The following is a 15153-nucleotide window of genomic DNA, read 5'->3' on the forward strand; positions in this document are numbered from 1 at the left end:
CTTCCAAATCGGTCACCATCACCTCATTCCCAAGCTGGGGTAGAAATGAGAACAGAAGTAGTCAACGGTTCAACAAATAATTTAAGTTAAATGCACCGGTATGTGAACATAAGTCTTTGGGGCCAATTTAGAGAATCCAATCAACCTGGCATGCATGTTTTTAGAATGTGCGAGGAAACCGGATAACCCAGAGAAAAGCCAAGCAAGCATGGCGAGAACATGCACACTGCCACAGGAAAGCCGGAGGGGGAATCGAACCCCTGCACCCCCACAATGTTCACCTTTCAGGTGGCTTTGTGCAACAATGGACATTGTCACGTGGTCAAAGAAAGCAAGACATTCATCTACTAGTATAGATTTTTAACATTTCCCACAAGATTTGTACCAACGCCATGCATGAATAACCTCTAATAAAGCAAACTTCCGTGCGGCATTTTCACAATAAAAGTTTAGTGTTGCAAGACACTGGAAATCCGCCATGCTTAACCGTTGACCGATATTAAAACGAAACTATTTGGAGCAGCGAGGTAAGTTGATTTTTTTTTTTTTCAATGGAAACTCGTCGCTGTTCTCTGCATGCTCGCGTTCGGTAACATGTCGGGTTCCCTTCTGAGACAACAACAAAAAACACACATAGGATTTTAAATGTAATAAAGGCCACCATTTTATCGTTTTTTGACAAAGATCTTCTCTTGTTCACCACTATAAGATCTCATTTGACTTTTTATTTTGAAATACTTTAACGGAAGTTGTTTGGGAGGCGCTTAAGTGTGTTTTCTGGAGAAGCCGCTTCTTGTGTGTGTGGGGGGCGGGGGAATCATTTTCGATTTTGACTCTTTGCTGCCCCCGACCGTCTTCAAATGACATTAGGGACAATTCGCCAAGTTTGCTGAGCTCATGCGAAAAAGTAAGGTACATTTTTGTTGTTGTTCCAAAAAGTCAAGCTTTGTTCCGCTCACAATGTTGAATGCTAATGGAAGCTAGCCGCGGCTTTTAGCGCAGCGCCTTGCGTCTTTCTTTACCACCAATGGCAAATGTGTGCGACACTTTGTTTTAGTGTGTGTGTTTTGTGTTTTTGTTTATTTTCATCTGCTTTCGAGTCGTTCTTCTTTTCAGCACATTTTTGGGAACCGTGTTAGCTTCAGTGCTACTTGCGGGAGCTTAGTGGGGACCAAGTCTCGCGAGAAGTCTCCACCACAGACCGTCACCTGTTTTGTTTAGAGCCTGACGTCATCTTTTAACGACACGTAAATGTTTGTTTGTTTGTTTTTTGCCAGTAGTCATGCTGTCCCGCCCCCCACAGGGAGTGACGTCTGAGCCTCCAGCGCTCCCATTGGCTGACAAGGATGTCTTCGGAGCCCCGCAAACGCGTACGTGTGCCAGCGAGCCCACTAAGACTAAAGAACGTTTAAATGCACGGACGAGACTGTCCTGCCCTTAAAAACCAAAATTTGATGGATTAGTCATTGTGTAAAAATAACACACACCGTTCAGCAATTGACTAATTGCCAGAGCTGGGCAGTCCGTCCTGGGGGCGGAACGGTCCGGCCCGGCCGGACGCCCATTTTGCGGGCCAGCAACTTTTAGAAATAATGGCCAATTGTGTGGGAGACTCATGACTAAAAGTGGGACTGACTGTAAAGATGACCTTTGCACAAATATGTTCTGTGGGGTCAGCAACATTTTTTATATCAGTTTTGGTATCATTTCACACGTCCGCCTTCAGTGAAGTCCTGCTTGAATAAATCGCCCTCATAACACCATCATTTATGATGCCATAGCTAGAGAGATATTATGCAGACACACACTTCCGCACTACTGAGTGTTGGACCACCTCGGCTCACGAGAGAGCTTCTCTTGAAAGGTCCGTCTTGAAAATGGCCTCGCAATCAATTCCCTCTTCGGCCATTGTGGCTTAAAAAAGTAAGAATATCTTTTGGATTTTCTAACGGCCGCTGGGTAAGAATGTCTGGTGTAGATTTGTTGATTCGCACACAAGAGATTATCCATTCACAGAGTGTGTTTGTCACTACATGCAATCCGTTTGTCTTGCAGTCGCCCCTCAGCAGCAGCAGCAGCAGCAGCGTCCTGGTTCTCAACTCAGCTGTACTTGCGCATCTTTGTTGCCCCGTCTCCTGGCCGCCCACAGGATGGAGGTGCGGCGTCTGCTGCGGGGGGCCCTGGTGTCGTTGGGCCGGCGAGTGGACGCCCTGGAAAGTGCGACTAGCGGCCGCGGCGGCAGAAAAAGGAGCCGCAACAGGAACAGAAGCCGAGCCAAGCCGCGAGACGACGACCACAAAGGTAACACGGCAAAGACTCAGCACCCATTGTCCAGCTTTGTGCAATCAGTCAAAAATAAATGTCTTTGCACAAGTGTACACACCCTCCTAACACTGGCTATGTGTTTCTAATGAAGCAGTTCCCTTCAAACGTGCTTAAATGGGAGCGACAAAAGATTTTGCACACGTTCACATGAACCATAAAACCATTTATTTATTTTTTTTGTGCGTGCATTTTCTTCCTTAGCTTTGAACGCCTTCCCCAACCTGGTTTCGTCTTCCTGTAGCCCCCTCGTCACTTGCTCTTCTGGTCCATGGCCTTCATCAGGGCCGGACAGTCAACCTCGTTGGTTGGAGCACAAGAGTGGACTGGAGGGGCGGGGCATTAAGAGGATGAGGAGGAGGAGCCACGGAGGAGGAGGAGGAGGAGAGAAAAGAGAAGACGAAGTGCAAGATGAGCGCGGGAGGTTTGTTGGCCGCATGGCCATCTGCCTGACGGGAGGCGGAGCTACTGACCACGCCCCCCTCACACTCTTCAACTTTGATCCAAAAAGACAGGAGGCCAGCGGCCAATCGGCGAAGGCCGTCGGCGTTGTTGTCAGGCGCAATAATTACAGGTGGGGATAGCTACCTGACTGAGGCCTGGAATGGTTTCACGGCGACTTCATATGAAGTACAAACATACTTGTTGCCATGGCAACTTGAGGAAAGCTCTCAATTCTTTGACATTTTTATCATCCTCCCAGCTCCTCCGCCCAGGACGCTTTTGACTTGATGCGAGTCGTGAGCGGCCAATGGCAGACCTCGTCCGACTCCCGCCGCCAATGGTGCTTTTCCGACTTCACGCCTCCTCCATCCTCCCACTCCAATCGTAGCTCTCACCCGGGCGCCGCCCCCATACTGCGTCTGTCCGTGGCAGCTGTGGCGGCGGCTGTCGTGGCAGCCGGGGGTGGGATGTGCTGGAATCCCTGGCGGCCCCTGAAGGACCGGACCGCGCCGTGTAGTCTCGCCATCGATCACTGGTTGGTTCCACCTCGTTAGCATAACGCTGCTGACATGCTCGCTCACGCGCTCTTTGTTTTTGTTGGCAGTTACATCCAAGCGGCTGATCTCAGGTCAGTTTGAACGTCATCATCATTTGCAAACGTTCATCCCATCATGCCGTGTCATGTGACTCGCAGGCTAACGAGGACAAGGAGAAGAGCCAATCATGGTGCTGGCAAGCGCCTAGTTGCGTCGCCTCTTCCTCTGTGCTCCAAAAGCGTGGCCTCGCCTCTGCTCCCGGTCGCCCAATCAACAGCTGGCTCTAAGGAGGTGTGTGTGCATCCGCGTGCGTGTGTCAGCGTTAGAGAGAGAGAGAGAGAACGTCCGTACGACTTGCATCTGTTTTCAGAAAGCCAAGCGTGTGTCGCAGATCCGAATCCGCCGAGCGTCGCCGCGAGAGATGTCGCTTACGCCCATGGGTCTGCCCAAGGTCAAAAGGTGAGCATCAAACTCGCCGTGAGAAGGTTGAAGGGCGACGGTGATGACGCAAATGTTAAAGTGGTGCTTTGTGTCCGTTTGAGGTTGAAAAAAAAGGAGTTCAGCGTTGAGGAGATTTACACCAACAAGAACTACCAATGTCCCAGCAACAACAGGTAAGATAGGACAAATCACATCTTGGACTCCAATCCTAAGTGTGCTTATCTCTCCAGGAGTCTGGAGACCATCTTTGAAGAGCCTCAGGAGAAGGATGGAGCCTTGCTCCTGATTGGCCAGCAGAGGCGGCGCAGGCTCCTCCTCTTCCCGGACTTCACTCAGCCCAGGAAGAGGAAGAGACCCCAAGGTAGCCCACCTCCATAAGTTCAATGCAAATTCATTGTGCTACATTTTACACCTCCGACCATCATGTCTTTTGTTTGTTTTTTTTTTGTTTTTTTTAATTACCAAGGAGCCTTTAGATAGGAGTTGAATTTGTTTCAAGACCACACTTGTAACTCAAGACACTCGTCTCTCAAATGTTTTCCCATTCAATTGAATGTGAATGCCATTCATGTGTTTTTCACTTGTAAAATAGAACGAACATTATTAAGTATTAAACCGTTTTTTTTAACACTCTTTGAATTCATTCATTTCACTGGATGTTATGTTGTACTCCTTAGCTTCCAGGAGCAGCATTTTTATTTATTTAGCGCTTTCACGACATCTGTAACTGTCACAAAGTTTCTTTTGATATGCGTTGCCTTCAAATATGTGTTTTGAAATCACAGCTATCAATGTTAGTTCTGTTAGCTTGCCTATGGCATTTTCCGTTAGCGTTATGCTATGTTATGGAGTTTTTTTTTCCCCCTCCCTTTTGCTTGATTTTAATACCATATACCTCATAAGTGGATTTTTCTGTTTGACAGTAAACTTAAGCCAGGAGTAGCATGGACCAGCTATAAACCTTTTTGGACACTTGTGCCAGTGCAGCGATCTCAAATTCGTATTTGCAAAGTCAAAGCAAAAAATAATCATTTGGGACAAACACTTCTGTCGCCTTCTGTCAGTGAACATTTGGTGCTCTGAATTTGGTTTGCAGGTGTTGGACTTCCTGTTGCGGTGGCGCCAAGAAAGCGTGCCGTCCGGCGTCAGTACCACGCGGGGCCTGGCGCCAACGACCAGTCGGACCTGGACGTGATGCTGGTGGAGCGATTGAGCGCGCTGGAAGACTTTCTGACTCGTCAGGGTTTGAATGTGTGACACTACTTCCTGTCTGACCGATGTAGTTTTTAACAAATTGAATTTTGGAATGAATAAAGTTTGCTCAAGTGGTCTCAACTTTGCCGGCAGACATCTCAAGTATGTTCGTCAAATTGAGAAAAAGGTCATCGTCTCGCACTTTTCGCCCATCGAGGTCGCACATGTGCAGTTGAGGTGATGCGGCTCATTTGTGGAAGCATTGTGGGTAATAGGCAGGGTGTCATGGCTACCTGGTATTAGCAACAGAGTCCGAAAGTTATGGCACGTTTGCTCACCAGTGAATGCAATGGGACATGCAGACAAACTGCGGACCAGTTTCAGGGCATACCATATTCAGATGTTAACGAGGGGCTGGACCCTACACCACGAGTCAACACTGGAGTTGACTTCTGCTATTCATGGGGTGGGTGGGGAGGTAATGAAACTAAAAAAAAAAGATCAAATTAAAAATACGGTTTCATTCAATATTGATTTTCCTCGAAAGAAGTGGGAGTGGGGGGCGAATTTGAAAATTCGGGTATCGATTGTTTTGCATTTAGTTGGCGTTGGTCCTTATCTGATCAGCAGGTGGTGCTGTTGCACAAATTGTCATCTACAGTAGAGTCGAGGAAGACACCAAGTGAGCCAATAGAAGCGCAGTGTGAACTGACGTTATTGGACCTACGCTTAAAATCCTACCAGCAACAACAACAGAAAAACAAGTTTGGTTTTGAAACAAAATTCTTTCCTCGAAGTCTCCAGATGACCGGAAGGTCTTTTCTTCTTCTTCTTCATGACAGCGCACGTGAGTGTCCGACTTCCTCATTTTAATACATTTTGTAGATGAACAACTTGTCATGTCCAAAATGTCCTCTCATGTTCTCTCCTCTCCTCCACTTCCCATGTCAGACGAACGAAAATGGTTAAAATCAGCTTTAGGGAACATTTTATAACGGGCTCACGCTGATGACGTAAGCGCCCACAAGACCTGCTCGAGATCCACGCGCGTGTTGTCAAACGTCAACTTGTGACTTCCTGTCAAGTGTGTGCGCCCGCACGGGTGTGTAAAATAATCTGCATGAAATCTTTCGCAGGGGCTGTCCACGTGGTTCCCCCAAGACCTCATGACTCGGCGGACCGGTTGTAAAAATAGTTCAGTGTTGGGACGTAATGATTTGCTAGGATTGTTGTACGAGTAATTAGTGGGAAGAATAAACACGGGCAGAGATTTATAGAAATAACATTTTGCACATTTCTTCTTATGTTCGCAATGTTTTGCTAAAAAATTCTTGACAGAGCAAATGTTTCATTTCAGAAGTGTATCAGTCAAGCTGGTACGCCCTTAGCATTGCTTAACCGAGTAGTTTCAAAAAGGTTGATGACCCCTGAACTTTGCTGTGTCAGTCAAAAAAAAAACCTTCCTCTGCTGCATATTGAGACCAATAGAAGTCATAACTCCGAAAGAAATGTCTGCGTCCAACTTCGGTTCTCAACTTAACTGAACTCAACTGTATTTCTAAAACACTAGAGGACAACCACCGCTGTACGCAAAGTGCCATACATGGCGCAAAAGTCAGTCTCACTACAACAAGTGATAAAACAAATTCATCATGAAGACAGAAAATGAAAAAATTATGCACTGCTTCTCCTCACAAGGTCACGGAAGGAGGGGGGGTGCTCGACCCTATCCCAGCTGTCATTGGGCAATAGGCTGGGTACACCCTGAACTGGTTGCCAGCCAATCGCAGGGCACACAGAGACAAGCATGCATCCGCGCTCACACTCGTCCCTAAGGGCAATTAAGAGTGTTCAATTGACCTGCCATGGTTTTTGGAATGTGAGAGGAAACCGGAATACCCGGAGCAAACTCACGCAGGCACAGGGAGAACATACCAACTCCACACAGGAAGGCCGCAGCCGGAATCAAACCCACGACCTCTGCACTGTGAGGCCATCGTGCTACCCAGTCGTCCGCCGTTCCACCTGGTTTAAATTTTTAGAGGACTGCACCACAAGATCAAAATGTTCCCAAAATACATAATTCCTATTGTTTTTGGGGGTGTACCTGGTCCTTGTGTTTCTGAAGGGAAAAGTTTCACTCTATGGTTCCCAAAACCTGGGAGCCCCTTGTTAGCGTGTTTATTAACTGTGGGTGTATGTGTGCAGGTGTGTGTGTTGTACTTTGCTAAGAGCGCCGAGCTCAGCGGCCTGCGGGAGGAGCTTTTACACGTGGATACGCCAATCAGCAGCCAGGACCTTTGGACCCAGTTGCTAGGGCAACACCCCAGGTTGTAATGTTGCGCCGTTTCCATGGCAGCCAGGGGCGGGGCTTGATGTGGGTGTGTGCGCATGTGTGCGCGTGTACAGGTTGCAGGCGTTGCAGGGCCACGTGGTGTTGGCGGTGCGCCATCATTACGTTGCCATCGACGACCGCGAGCCACTGACGCTGCGAGACGGCGACGAGGTTGCCGTGGTGCCGCCGCTGAGCGGAGGATGAGCGGCCAATTGCCACCTGTGAGATTTTGCCGTCATAACAATCCGAATGTCGCGACGTCGCAACACGCATGGCCATCGAGGGTCTGGTCACCGCCAACGTAACGGTGACAGCCGCAGTAATCATCCTAATGTCATGACAATAATTGCCATAATAATGGTAATAAACATCACAACAATCATCATCATGATCATCATCTGAGCATAACAATCATGACCGTCATAATCATAATCAAAACCATAACAACAATATCATGACAATAGCATTCTAACCTTTATACAATTAGAACTATAATTATATCGACCGTCAAATCAATATTATCAATTCTCGAGCATTGCATCATCATCATCATCGGTTAAGAACACAATAACTAGGATGCTCACAACTATCACAAACTGAAGAAGCGTCGTGGTCAGAACAATCCGAAGCATCAGAACGATATTCTCTCTCCTCAACGGCCATCCTTTCTGCCAAGATGGCGGTGTCAGAGAAGGGGCGGGACATCTTCAAGCTGAGCCACCATCGGCTGTCTGTGGACGATGTGGTGGCAGCCGTCGGCAGTGCATCCTGTGGCGCAATTTCTCTCTTTATAGGTACTTGTGACATCACTTCCTGTTTGCCAAGGCCCATGATAAGATTTGCCGTCCCTCGCCGCAGGTACGACACGCGAGGACCAGTCAGACGGCGGGAAGGTGATCGGTCTGGAGTACGAGGCGTACGAGGCCATGGTGCAGTCGGAGCTGGCCGAGCTGTGCCGCCGCCTACGGGCGCGCTGGCCCGACCTCGTGCACATCTGCGTGCACCACCGCCTCGGGTCGGGTGGCTCGTCTCACTCACCACGCTCGTCGGGCTCGCCGCGCACCTGCTAACGCCGCTGCTCGTTCCTCCCTTAGGTGGGTGCGGGTGGGCGAGGCCAGCGTGGTGGCGGCCGTGTCGTCTCCTCACCGCCGCCAGGGCCAGCACGCCCTCGCTTGCCTGCTGGACGGCCTGAAGGCCAATGTGCCTGTGTGGAAAAAGGTCAGGAAGGGTCGCACGCCCGCCCGCCCGCACGCGCGTGCTTACCCGGCTCGCCGCCGTCTTGTTTGCTCCGCAGGAGGTGTACGAGGACCGCGGGGCCAGCTGGAAGGAGAACGCTGAGTGTGCTTGGGCCAGTTGCCACGAAAACCACGCCACGCTCAAACAATGATTGGTCAATAAAGTATACTACGCTGTCATTCTGTGCGACCGCTCCTTTGTCTACACACATTGTGACGGACCGCGACCAGTCCTTTGTTTGGCGACATGTCCGTGGACTGGTCACCGACCAGTGTGCTAATTGTGTCATGTGATGACGTAATCACGATCAGAGATGAAAAATTAAATCAAGCTTCGAATGTTGATCGGTTTTCATCGGCTTCTTCCAAGCCTTCTAGTTTTTACCTTGCTTTTTTTTTTTTCCTTCTCTTTTTTTTTTTTTCATCGAGGCGCGGCGCCGTTATGTGATGCTCGGGTAGACGTTGACGCTGCCCAGGAAGCGCACTACCCCCCCCCCCCCCCCTCCCTCACCCGCCGGTCAGCTGACCGGCTGTTGGTCTGCTGACTGTCAAGCGGCTTCTCCTCGTCCATCGAGGCCGCGGTGAGACTGAGACCAGAGGAGTCCCTCGTCGTCGTTTTCGTCCTTCTTCGGGTCTCCAGACTGTCTGGTTGGTGACGAGTCGATTTCTGGACTGGATCTGTCGGCTGAACCTTTGGCCGCCTCCAGCTGAGCTCGACGCACCTTGCCCGGGGCGGGACTTCCCATCTCTTCGCTCCCCCTCTCCTGGTCCCGGCGGCGGCGGCGGCCGGCCGGCCGACCGTCCGTCCATCCGTCCGGCCGGCGTGCCTCCCTCCCCGCATCTCGCGGAGCGCCATGGCCCTGGCGGAGGTCGCCATGCAGGGCCTGGCCGTGTTCGGCTTGCTGTTGTTCGTGGTGCTGTGGCTCATGCACTTCATGTCCATCATTTACGTGTGAGTTAGCCTCTCGGTTTAGCTTAGCCTAGCTTAGCTTAGCCTAGCCTAGCCTAGCCTGGCACCTCTAATTGTCAGGGGACCTTGAGCCTGCAGGTCTGGCCGGAAGTGCGAAACACTTCTCTTCTAACCAAAACAAACTAGAAGATAATGATTAAGACCTTTAAAAAAAAAAAAAAAAGCGAATCTCTTAAATGTTTGCAGGTGAGCGTACGCTAGCTAGCCGGGTCGGTCCGATCACCCTTTATTTATTTTAAAAAATGATAATACTTTATTGAAGCCCCCATAAATGATTTTGTAGCATTAAAAATATATTCAAAAACGTGGTCAACATCCAAGTTTAAACGGCAAAATTGCTATCAATTCATCATCTTCTGGAGAAATTAATTAATTTCGTTGACGTGCTCCGTCAGTTGAGGGGGCGTGGTCTAGAAGCTTTAGATTTCCACATAGTCTCAACTATTTATCAGTAATGTAATTTGTTTTCACGAATGTTCTGAGTTTCGACTTAAAGACTTGAGGTCTTCACAATAAATGTTCTCAGAATTACATTAGAGCTGAGCGCCTAGGGGAGGGGTGGTTGCGTTTTTTCTGTTGCCGGTCCTTCTTTCTCCGTCTTCCATTAGTTGGATTGGATTGGATTGTATGAACAAAAAAGAACAATTGACGTTTGAATGGATGAGTAGTCATACCTTTTCCTCCAAACGACCTCTGACCCGTCCTACCGTCTGTCTGTAGGCGCCTTCGTCTGCACAAGAAGAGGTCGGAGGTCAAGCAGCCGGCTGGCGTGTCTCTGCTCAAGCCACTCAAGGGCGTCGACCCCAACCTCATCTCCAACCTGGAAACCTTCTTCACCATAGACTACCCCAAGGTAGGTGACCTCTGAGCCACACCCCACCCTGCATGCGTTTTGTCTAACCTTGCGTGTGCGCGTGCGTGTGCGTGTCTGTGTAGTACGAGGTGCTGATGTGCGTTCAGGACCAGGACGACCCAGCCGTCGACGTTTGTAAGAAACTGCTGGGCAAATATCCCAACGTGGATGCTCGCCTCTTCATCGGTAACTGCTTGCACCTTGCGATCTCACGCTCGCTCTCTTGCATGCACACGCTCTCATTTTCACTCTCTCACATCACACACTCACACATTCTGTCACACAGAAACCCCCCACACTTGACTCCCACATTCATGTTCTCATGAATGCTCACACACCCACACTCTCTCACACAGCCATTCAGACAAACTCCATGCACTTGGACACTCGAAATCTAGCGCTTTCTCTCTCTCTCTCTCTCTCTCTCTCTCACAAACACTGTCACACTTTCTCACACCCTCACTCTCTCTGTCTCTCTCACACCCACTCACACTCTCATAAGAACACAGTCATTGTGTCTCTCTCGCCCTCGATCCCACTCTCCGTTTGGCTTGTGTGTTAAGCGTCTGCCTGTCTTGCCATCTCACGTGACTTGACTCAGCCAATCAAGTCTGCATTTCAGGTGTTGGTCACTGCAAAGCAAAACAGGGACCTAACCCAAACCCGTGTCTCCGACAGGGGGCAAGAAGGTGGGCATCAACCCCAAGATCAACAACCTGATGCCAGGCTACGAGGGCGCCAAGTACGGCTTGGTGTGGATCTGCGACAGCGGCATCCGAGGTCACCGGCAACACATTGACTGATGGTCTGAGCGCGCCATGCTAATGCTAATGCTAAATGTGTGTGTGCTGCAGTGAAAGCGGACACGCTGACTGATCTGACCAATCAGATGACGGAGAAAGTGGGCCTGGTGCACGGCCTGCCATACGTCACCGACCGCCAGGGCTTCGCCGCCACGCTGGAGCAGGTGAGGCTGACTAGCATGAAGCTAACAGAGCAGTTGAGGCTAATGTTGCATGACAGGGCGGTGGCAAGTCGCGTTTAGACCAGTTGCGAGCTCAAAGCGTTCCGGGCAAACGTGAATGGCAAAGATGGTCGATTCGGACAAATCGTTTTTTGTTCTGGTCCGTCACACAATTTGACCACCAGCAAACATTGCTTTATCATTTCCTTCATTTTTATACCCTACAGGGAATAAAAGAATATCTTTGAAGCATTTCAGACATTAACTTCTTCAATCATGTTATGATACGTGGAGTTATGTCAGATAACTACATCACGTCTTTAGCCGTCAATGGCAGTAAATGAGTTAAAGTCATAAATCAAGATAGATGTATCTTGTGAATGTTGTCTTGCCGAACATGGTCTGTGTCTCCCCGGCGTTGCGACTCGGACCTCCCAGTTCAAACTGGCGCTTCAGTGCACTTTTTCTGGTTGAAAAGCAGAAAAGTTTGACTTGCCACTTTTCTGGAACACAGCATATGCGTTTTTGAGGCTAACTAGCGCATGGCCCATCTCTAATCTCGTTGCACACTTGAGTACAATGACTAAAGGGATTTCTACTTTCTAATTAGCAGTAGGATAACAAATAGGTGAGGCAGATTAGCATCAGGCTGACTAGCGTGAGGCTATTGTGCATGAGGCTGACAAGCGTGAGGCAAACTGGCACAAGTCCAACTAGCATGAGGCTATCCCAGCAGGTGACACTAACCAGCATTAAGCTAACAGTCGTTGAGGCGAAGTTGTGCAAGGCACGCTAACAAGTATGAGGATCACAGAGCAGCTGATGTGCAATTAGCGCCTTGCTAACAAATGTGAGGCTTATGATCATGTGACTGACTAGCACAAGGTAACAGAGCGGTTGAAGCTAACCGGCGGCAGCCTAACGGAAGTGCAAATCTGCCGGCAGGTCTACTTTGGGACGTCGCACCCTCGCTCGTACATTTCAGCCAACGTGATGGGCATCAAGTGCGTGACGGGCATGTCGTGTCTGATGCGCAAGGACGTCCTGGACCAGGCCGGTGGCCTTGTGGCTTTTGCACAGTACATCGCCGAGGATTACTTCATGGCCAAGGCCATCGCCGACAGGTAGCTCATGTGCAGCACATGTGCAGCACGCGCTAAAACTCTCTCACACGCTCCCTCGCACACTCACACTCTCGATAAATCTCGACATAAAATAATACGCAGCCAGCTTAAGCTTGTGGGCGGGACCAATGAACCTCACTGATTGTTCGTCCACAGAGGCTGGAAGTTCTCCATGGCGACGCAGGTGGCCTTGCAGAATTCGGGCTCCTACTCCATCGGCCAGTTCCAGTCGCGTCTGATCAGGTGAACGCCACGCCCGCTCATCCGTGATGATGACGAGGATGTGGATGATGAAGAGTTGTAACCATCCCCTCCTCTGCAGGTGGACCAAGCTGCGCATCAACATGCTTCCCGGCACCGTGCTGGAGCCCGTTTCCGAGTGCTTCCTGGCCAGCCTCATCATTGGCTGGGCCGCGCATTACGTATTCAGGTCAGCCGCCGGGCGCCGCCTTCACTTTGTCAAAACCTTAACTGTCTGTGTGCATGTGTGTAGGTGGGACATGATGGTGTTCTTCATGTGTCATTGTCTGGCGTGGTTCATCGCAGACTACATCCAACTCACTGGAGTTCACGTACGTACCTTCCACCTGATTAGTGGGCGTGGCCATCAAGGCCTTTGATTACTTTTTTGATGATGTCATGATTCGAGGAACCCTCAAGCCCTTGTTGGATCATACTACAGTGGTTCCAAATCATATTTTAAGGTATTAGGATATTTTTCTCGGATGCACCTAGATAGTCAATTAGAGCAGGGGTGTCAGATATACGGCTCGGGGGCCGGAAACAGCCCCCGGAGGAGCCAATCTGGAGGACACCATTGCAAAGCATTGTGAACCACCATTCATTTGTCGCAAAAAAACAATTTATTGGTTGTGATCAACTGTCATTTGTTGAATTTGCACATTTTGGCTGACAGAAATCCAAACATTTCAACGATTGCCGTCACACGTTAGCGTGGGAGCTCTTTTTTTGATCAACAGCATAGTCACAATTCTACCGTTTATTGGATTTTATGTTTTGTTCTTGTTTTTTTCGGGGGGTTTTCAAGCTTATACGGGTCTGTGTTTTGATGGCCAGGGTGGGCCACCGAGCTTCTCCAAGATGGACTTTGCGGTGGCGTGGTTCATCCGTGAGTCCATGGCGGTGCAGATCTTCCTGTCTGCGCTTTGGGATCCTACCATTAGCTGGCGGACTGGCCGGTACCGGCTCCGATGCGGCGGAACTGCAGAGGAGATCCTGGACGTCTAGACAGCGGGCGCAGAGACTCGTTTGTATTTTTTATGACTATTTATGTTCATTTTGGTGCTAAGAAGCAGTGGGATGACAGCGGAGCCCTGAGGCACTCCCGGTTTCCATGGGAACACTCAAAAATGTGAAGGTGATACACGAAGATGCCACCAAAGTGGTCCAATCAAGAGGCAGCACTGTCAGCCATCTTTTTGCTTTTGTTTTGTTTTTTTTCCTCTGTCACCGAACTATTCCGACCACAACGTAAAACAGTGTTATGAGCGTGCGCGTGACAAAATGTCTTTCTTGTGAGCGCCTCAAGTGTTTTGTCCTATCATTTCATGTCAACTAGCAAGTGTGTGTGTCAGTCAGGGCGAGAGAGACTTAAACGCCACACCGAGTGCGTTGGGACGTATGCGCTGCTTCACTCCGACTGTTCGTGAACCCTTGAGTGTTGTTCAAATGTATTGTTCGGTTATTCACCGCCCCAAAAAAGAAATTCCTGGGGCGCTTGATAGCACGCCTGCCCCAGTTGCCCTGCTGAAAAAACAGCATAGACCAACATGGTTTGGTTGCTATTTGCAAAACAAAATAGCCAAGATTCAAACAACCGGCCGGCCCTTCAGTCCACTGATCTACCCGCTCTACCACCTGAGCCAAAGCCACCCAGCAAGACCAAAATGCTGCTGGCAGTTGATGACACTAGCAAAACCAGCACCAAAACAGCGAAACCATGTTTGTCTTTGCCGTTTTATTTTTTTTTGTTCTTGTTTTAATTGCAGTGTGTTGAAGGTGAGCCAGTTTCAAATTGTGGCTCTTTCCTGCATGCCATGGTCAATTCAAGCCTTAGACCTTTCAAGTGGACTTCCATGTTTGTGTATGTGGCCCAAGAACGAGAAAGTTTTGACACCTCTGCTTTAGAACATAGGGGATATTCGCTCACACGCACACGAATTGCTGTTAGGGCGTTACGGTGAATTTCCCAATGCACTCAACTTCACTTTAGTATTGGCTCGTATAGCCTCCAGGGTTCGGCTTGATGACGTCGCTCGTGATGTCGGATGAACCTGCGAGGCTGTCGTCCAATCAGACGTTTCACGTCTCAGCTTCTCGACCAATCAGAATGCCGCATTTCATTCAGTCAAGAACAATAAAGTTAGATTTTTGAAAAAGGACCCTTGACGTGTGTGCACGCGCGCGCCAGCCGTGTCGGCAAATGTCGTTCGTCGACAATTTGCATACCTCCGCGAAGCTAACGTGCTATGCTAACATGTTTTTGCCATTGTGGGGAGACGGCACTTGAGCCCGGAACGTCACGAATGAGAGGCAGGAAAATAAACTCAAATGGAAAACCTAAATGCGTGTCTTCCGTTTGTTTGATTTCCTTAAAAAGAGCAGTCTTGATTTGTTCGTGAACGTGTTTTTCTGTTTTATGGCGGTTGGCAAAAAAAAAAAAAAAAGTTGAGGTGCACCAGCGCCACCTCCTGAAATGAAGTGTTGCTTACTTG

The 15153-nt window shown here is 49.3% G+C and overlaps 4 protein-coding genes across 8 annotated transcripts; all 4 read left to right on the top strand.

The window, feature by feature from the left end:
* Window positions 1-760: 760 nt before the first annotated feature.
* LOC148319195 (uncharacterized) lies at window positions 761-5078 on the top strand. 5 transcript variants are annotated; one of them, XM_088281472.1, is made up of 12 exons: window positions 761-907; window positions 1278-1370; window positions 2056-2301; window positions 2527-2746; window positions 2834-2896; window positions 3026-3301; window positions 3371-3394; window positions 3461-3593; window positions 3673-3761; window positions 3845-3916; window positions 3974-4104; window positions 4840-5078. In XM_088281472.1, exons 1-12 carry the CDS (start codon window positions 898-900, stop codon window positions 4998-5000), a joined length of 1518 nt encoding a protein of 505 aa, XP_088137598.1. In that variant the 5' UTR covers window positions 761-897; the 3' UTR covers window positions 5001-5078. The 5 variants fall into 5 exon arrangements, with proteins under 5 accessions (XP_088137598.1, XP_088137593.1, XP_088137594.1 ...); XM_088281467.1 differs by having other exon boundaries at window positions 2527-2896; XM_088281468.1 differs by having other exon boundaries at window positions 1281-1370; window positions 2527-2896.
* A 503-nt stretch (window positions 5079-5581) lies between these two features.
* On the top strand, window positions 5582-7493 carry LOC148319196 (molybdopterin synthase sulfur carrier subunit). The gene is made up of 3 exons (XM_088280551.1): window positions 5582-5784; window positions 7146-7267; window positions 7347-7493. Exons 1-3 carry the CDS (start codon window positions 5773-5775, stop codon window positions 7474-7476), a joined length of 264 nt encoding a protein of 87 aa, XP_088136677.1. The 5' UTR covers window positions 5582-5772; the 3' UTR covers window positions 7477-7493.
* On the top strand, window positions 7353-8687 carry mocs2 (molybdenum cofactor synthesis 2). Its single transcript, XM_088280550.1, has 5 exons — window positions 7353-7493; window positions 7949-8066; window positions 8131-8287; window positions 8367-8490; window positions 8567-8687. Exons 1-5 carry the CDS (start codon window positions 7473-7475, stop codon window positions 8657-8659), a joined length of 513 nt encoding a protein of 170 aa, XP_088136676.1. The 5' UTR covers window positions 7353-7472; the 3' UTR covers window positions 8660-8687.
* Window positions 8688-9018: 331 nt separating this feature from the next.
* Window positions 9019-15003, top strand: ugcg (UDP-glucose ceramide glucosyltransferase). Its single transcript, XM_088282047.1, has 10 exons — window positions 9019-9459; window positions 10198-10330; window positions 10414-10516; window positions 11009-11110; window positions 11185-11297; window positions 12240-12418; window positions 12575-12661; window positions 12741-12848; window positions 12912-12990; window positions 13496-15003. Exons 1-10 carry the CDS (start codon window positions 9362-9364, stop codon window positions 13664-13666), a joined length of 1173 nt encoding a protein of 390 aa, XP_088138173.1. The 5' UTR covers window positions 9019-9361; the 3' UTR covers window positions 13667-15003.
* The last annotated feature ends 150 nt before the right edge of the window (window positions 15004-15153 follow it).

Source organism: Idiotropiscis lumnitzeri, chromosome 18, assembly GCF_059441095.1.
Source record: "Idiotropiscis lumnitzeri isolate Australia: NSW breed Sydney's pygmy pipehorse chromosome 18, RoL_Ilum_1.0, whole genome shotgun sequence".
Lineage (NCBI taxonomy): Eukaryota > Metazoa > Chordata > Actinopteri > Syngnathiformes > Syngnathidae > Idiotropiscis > Idiotropiscis lumnitzeri.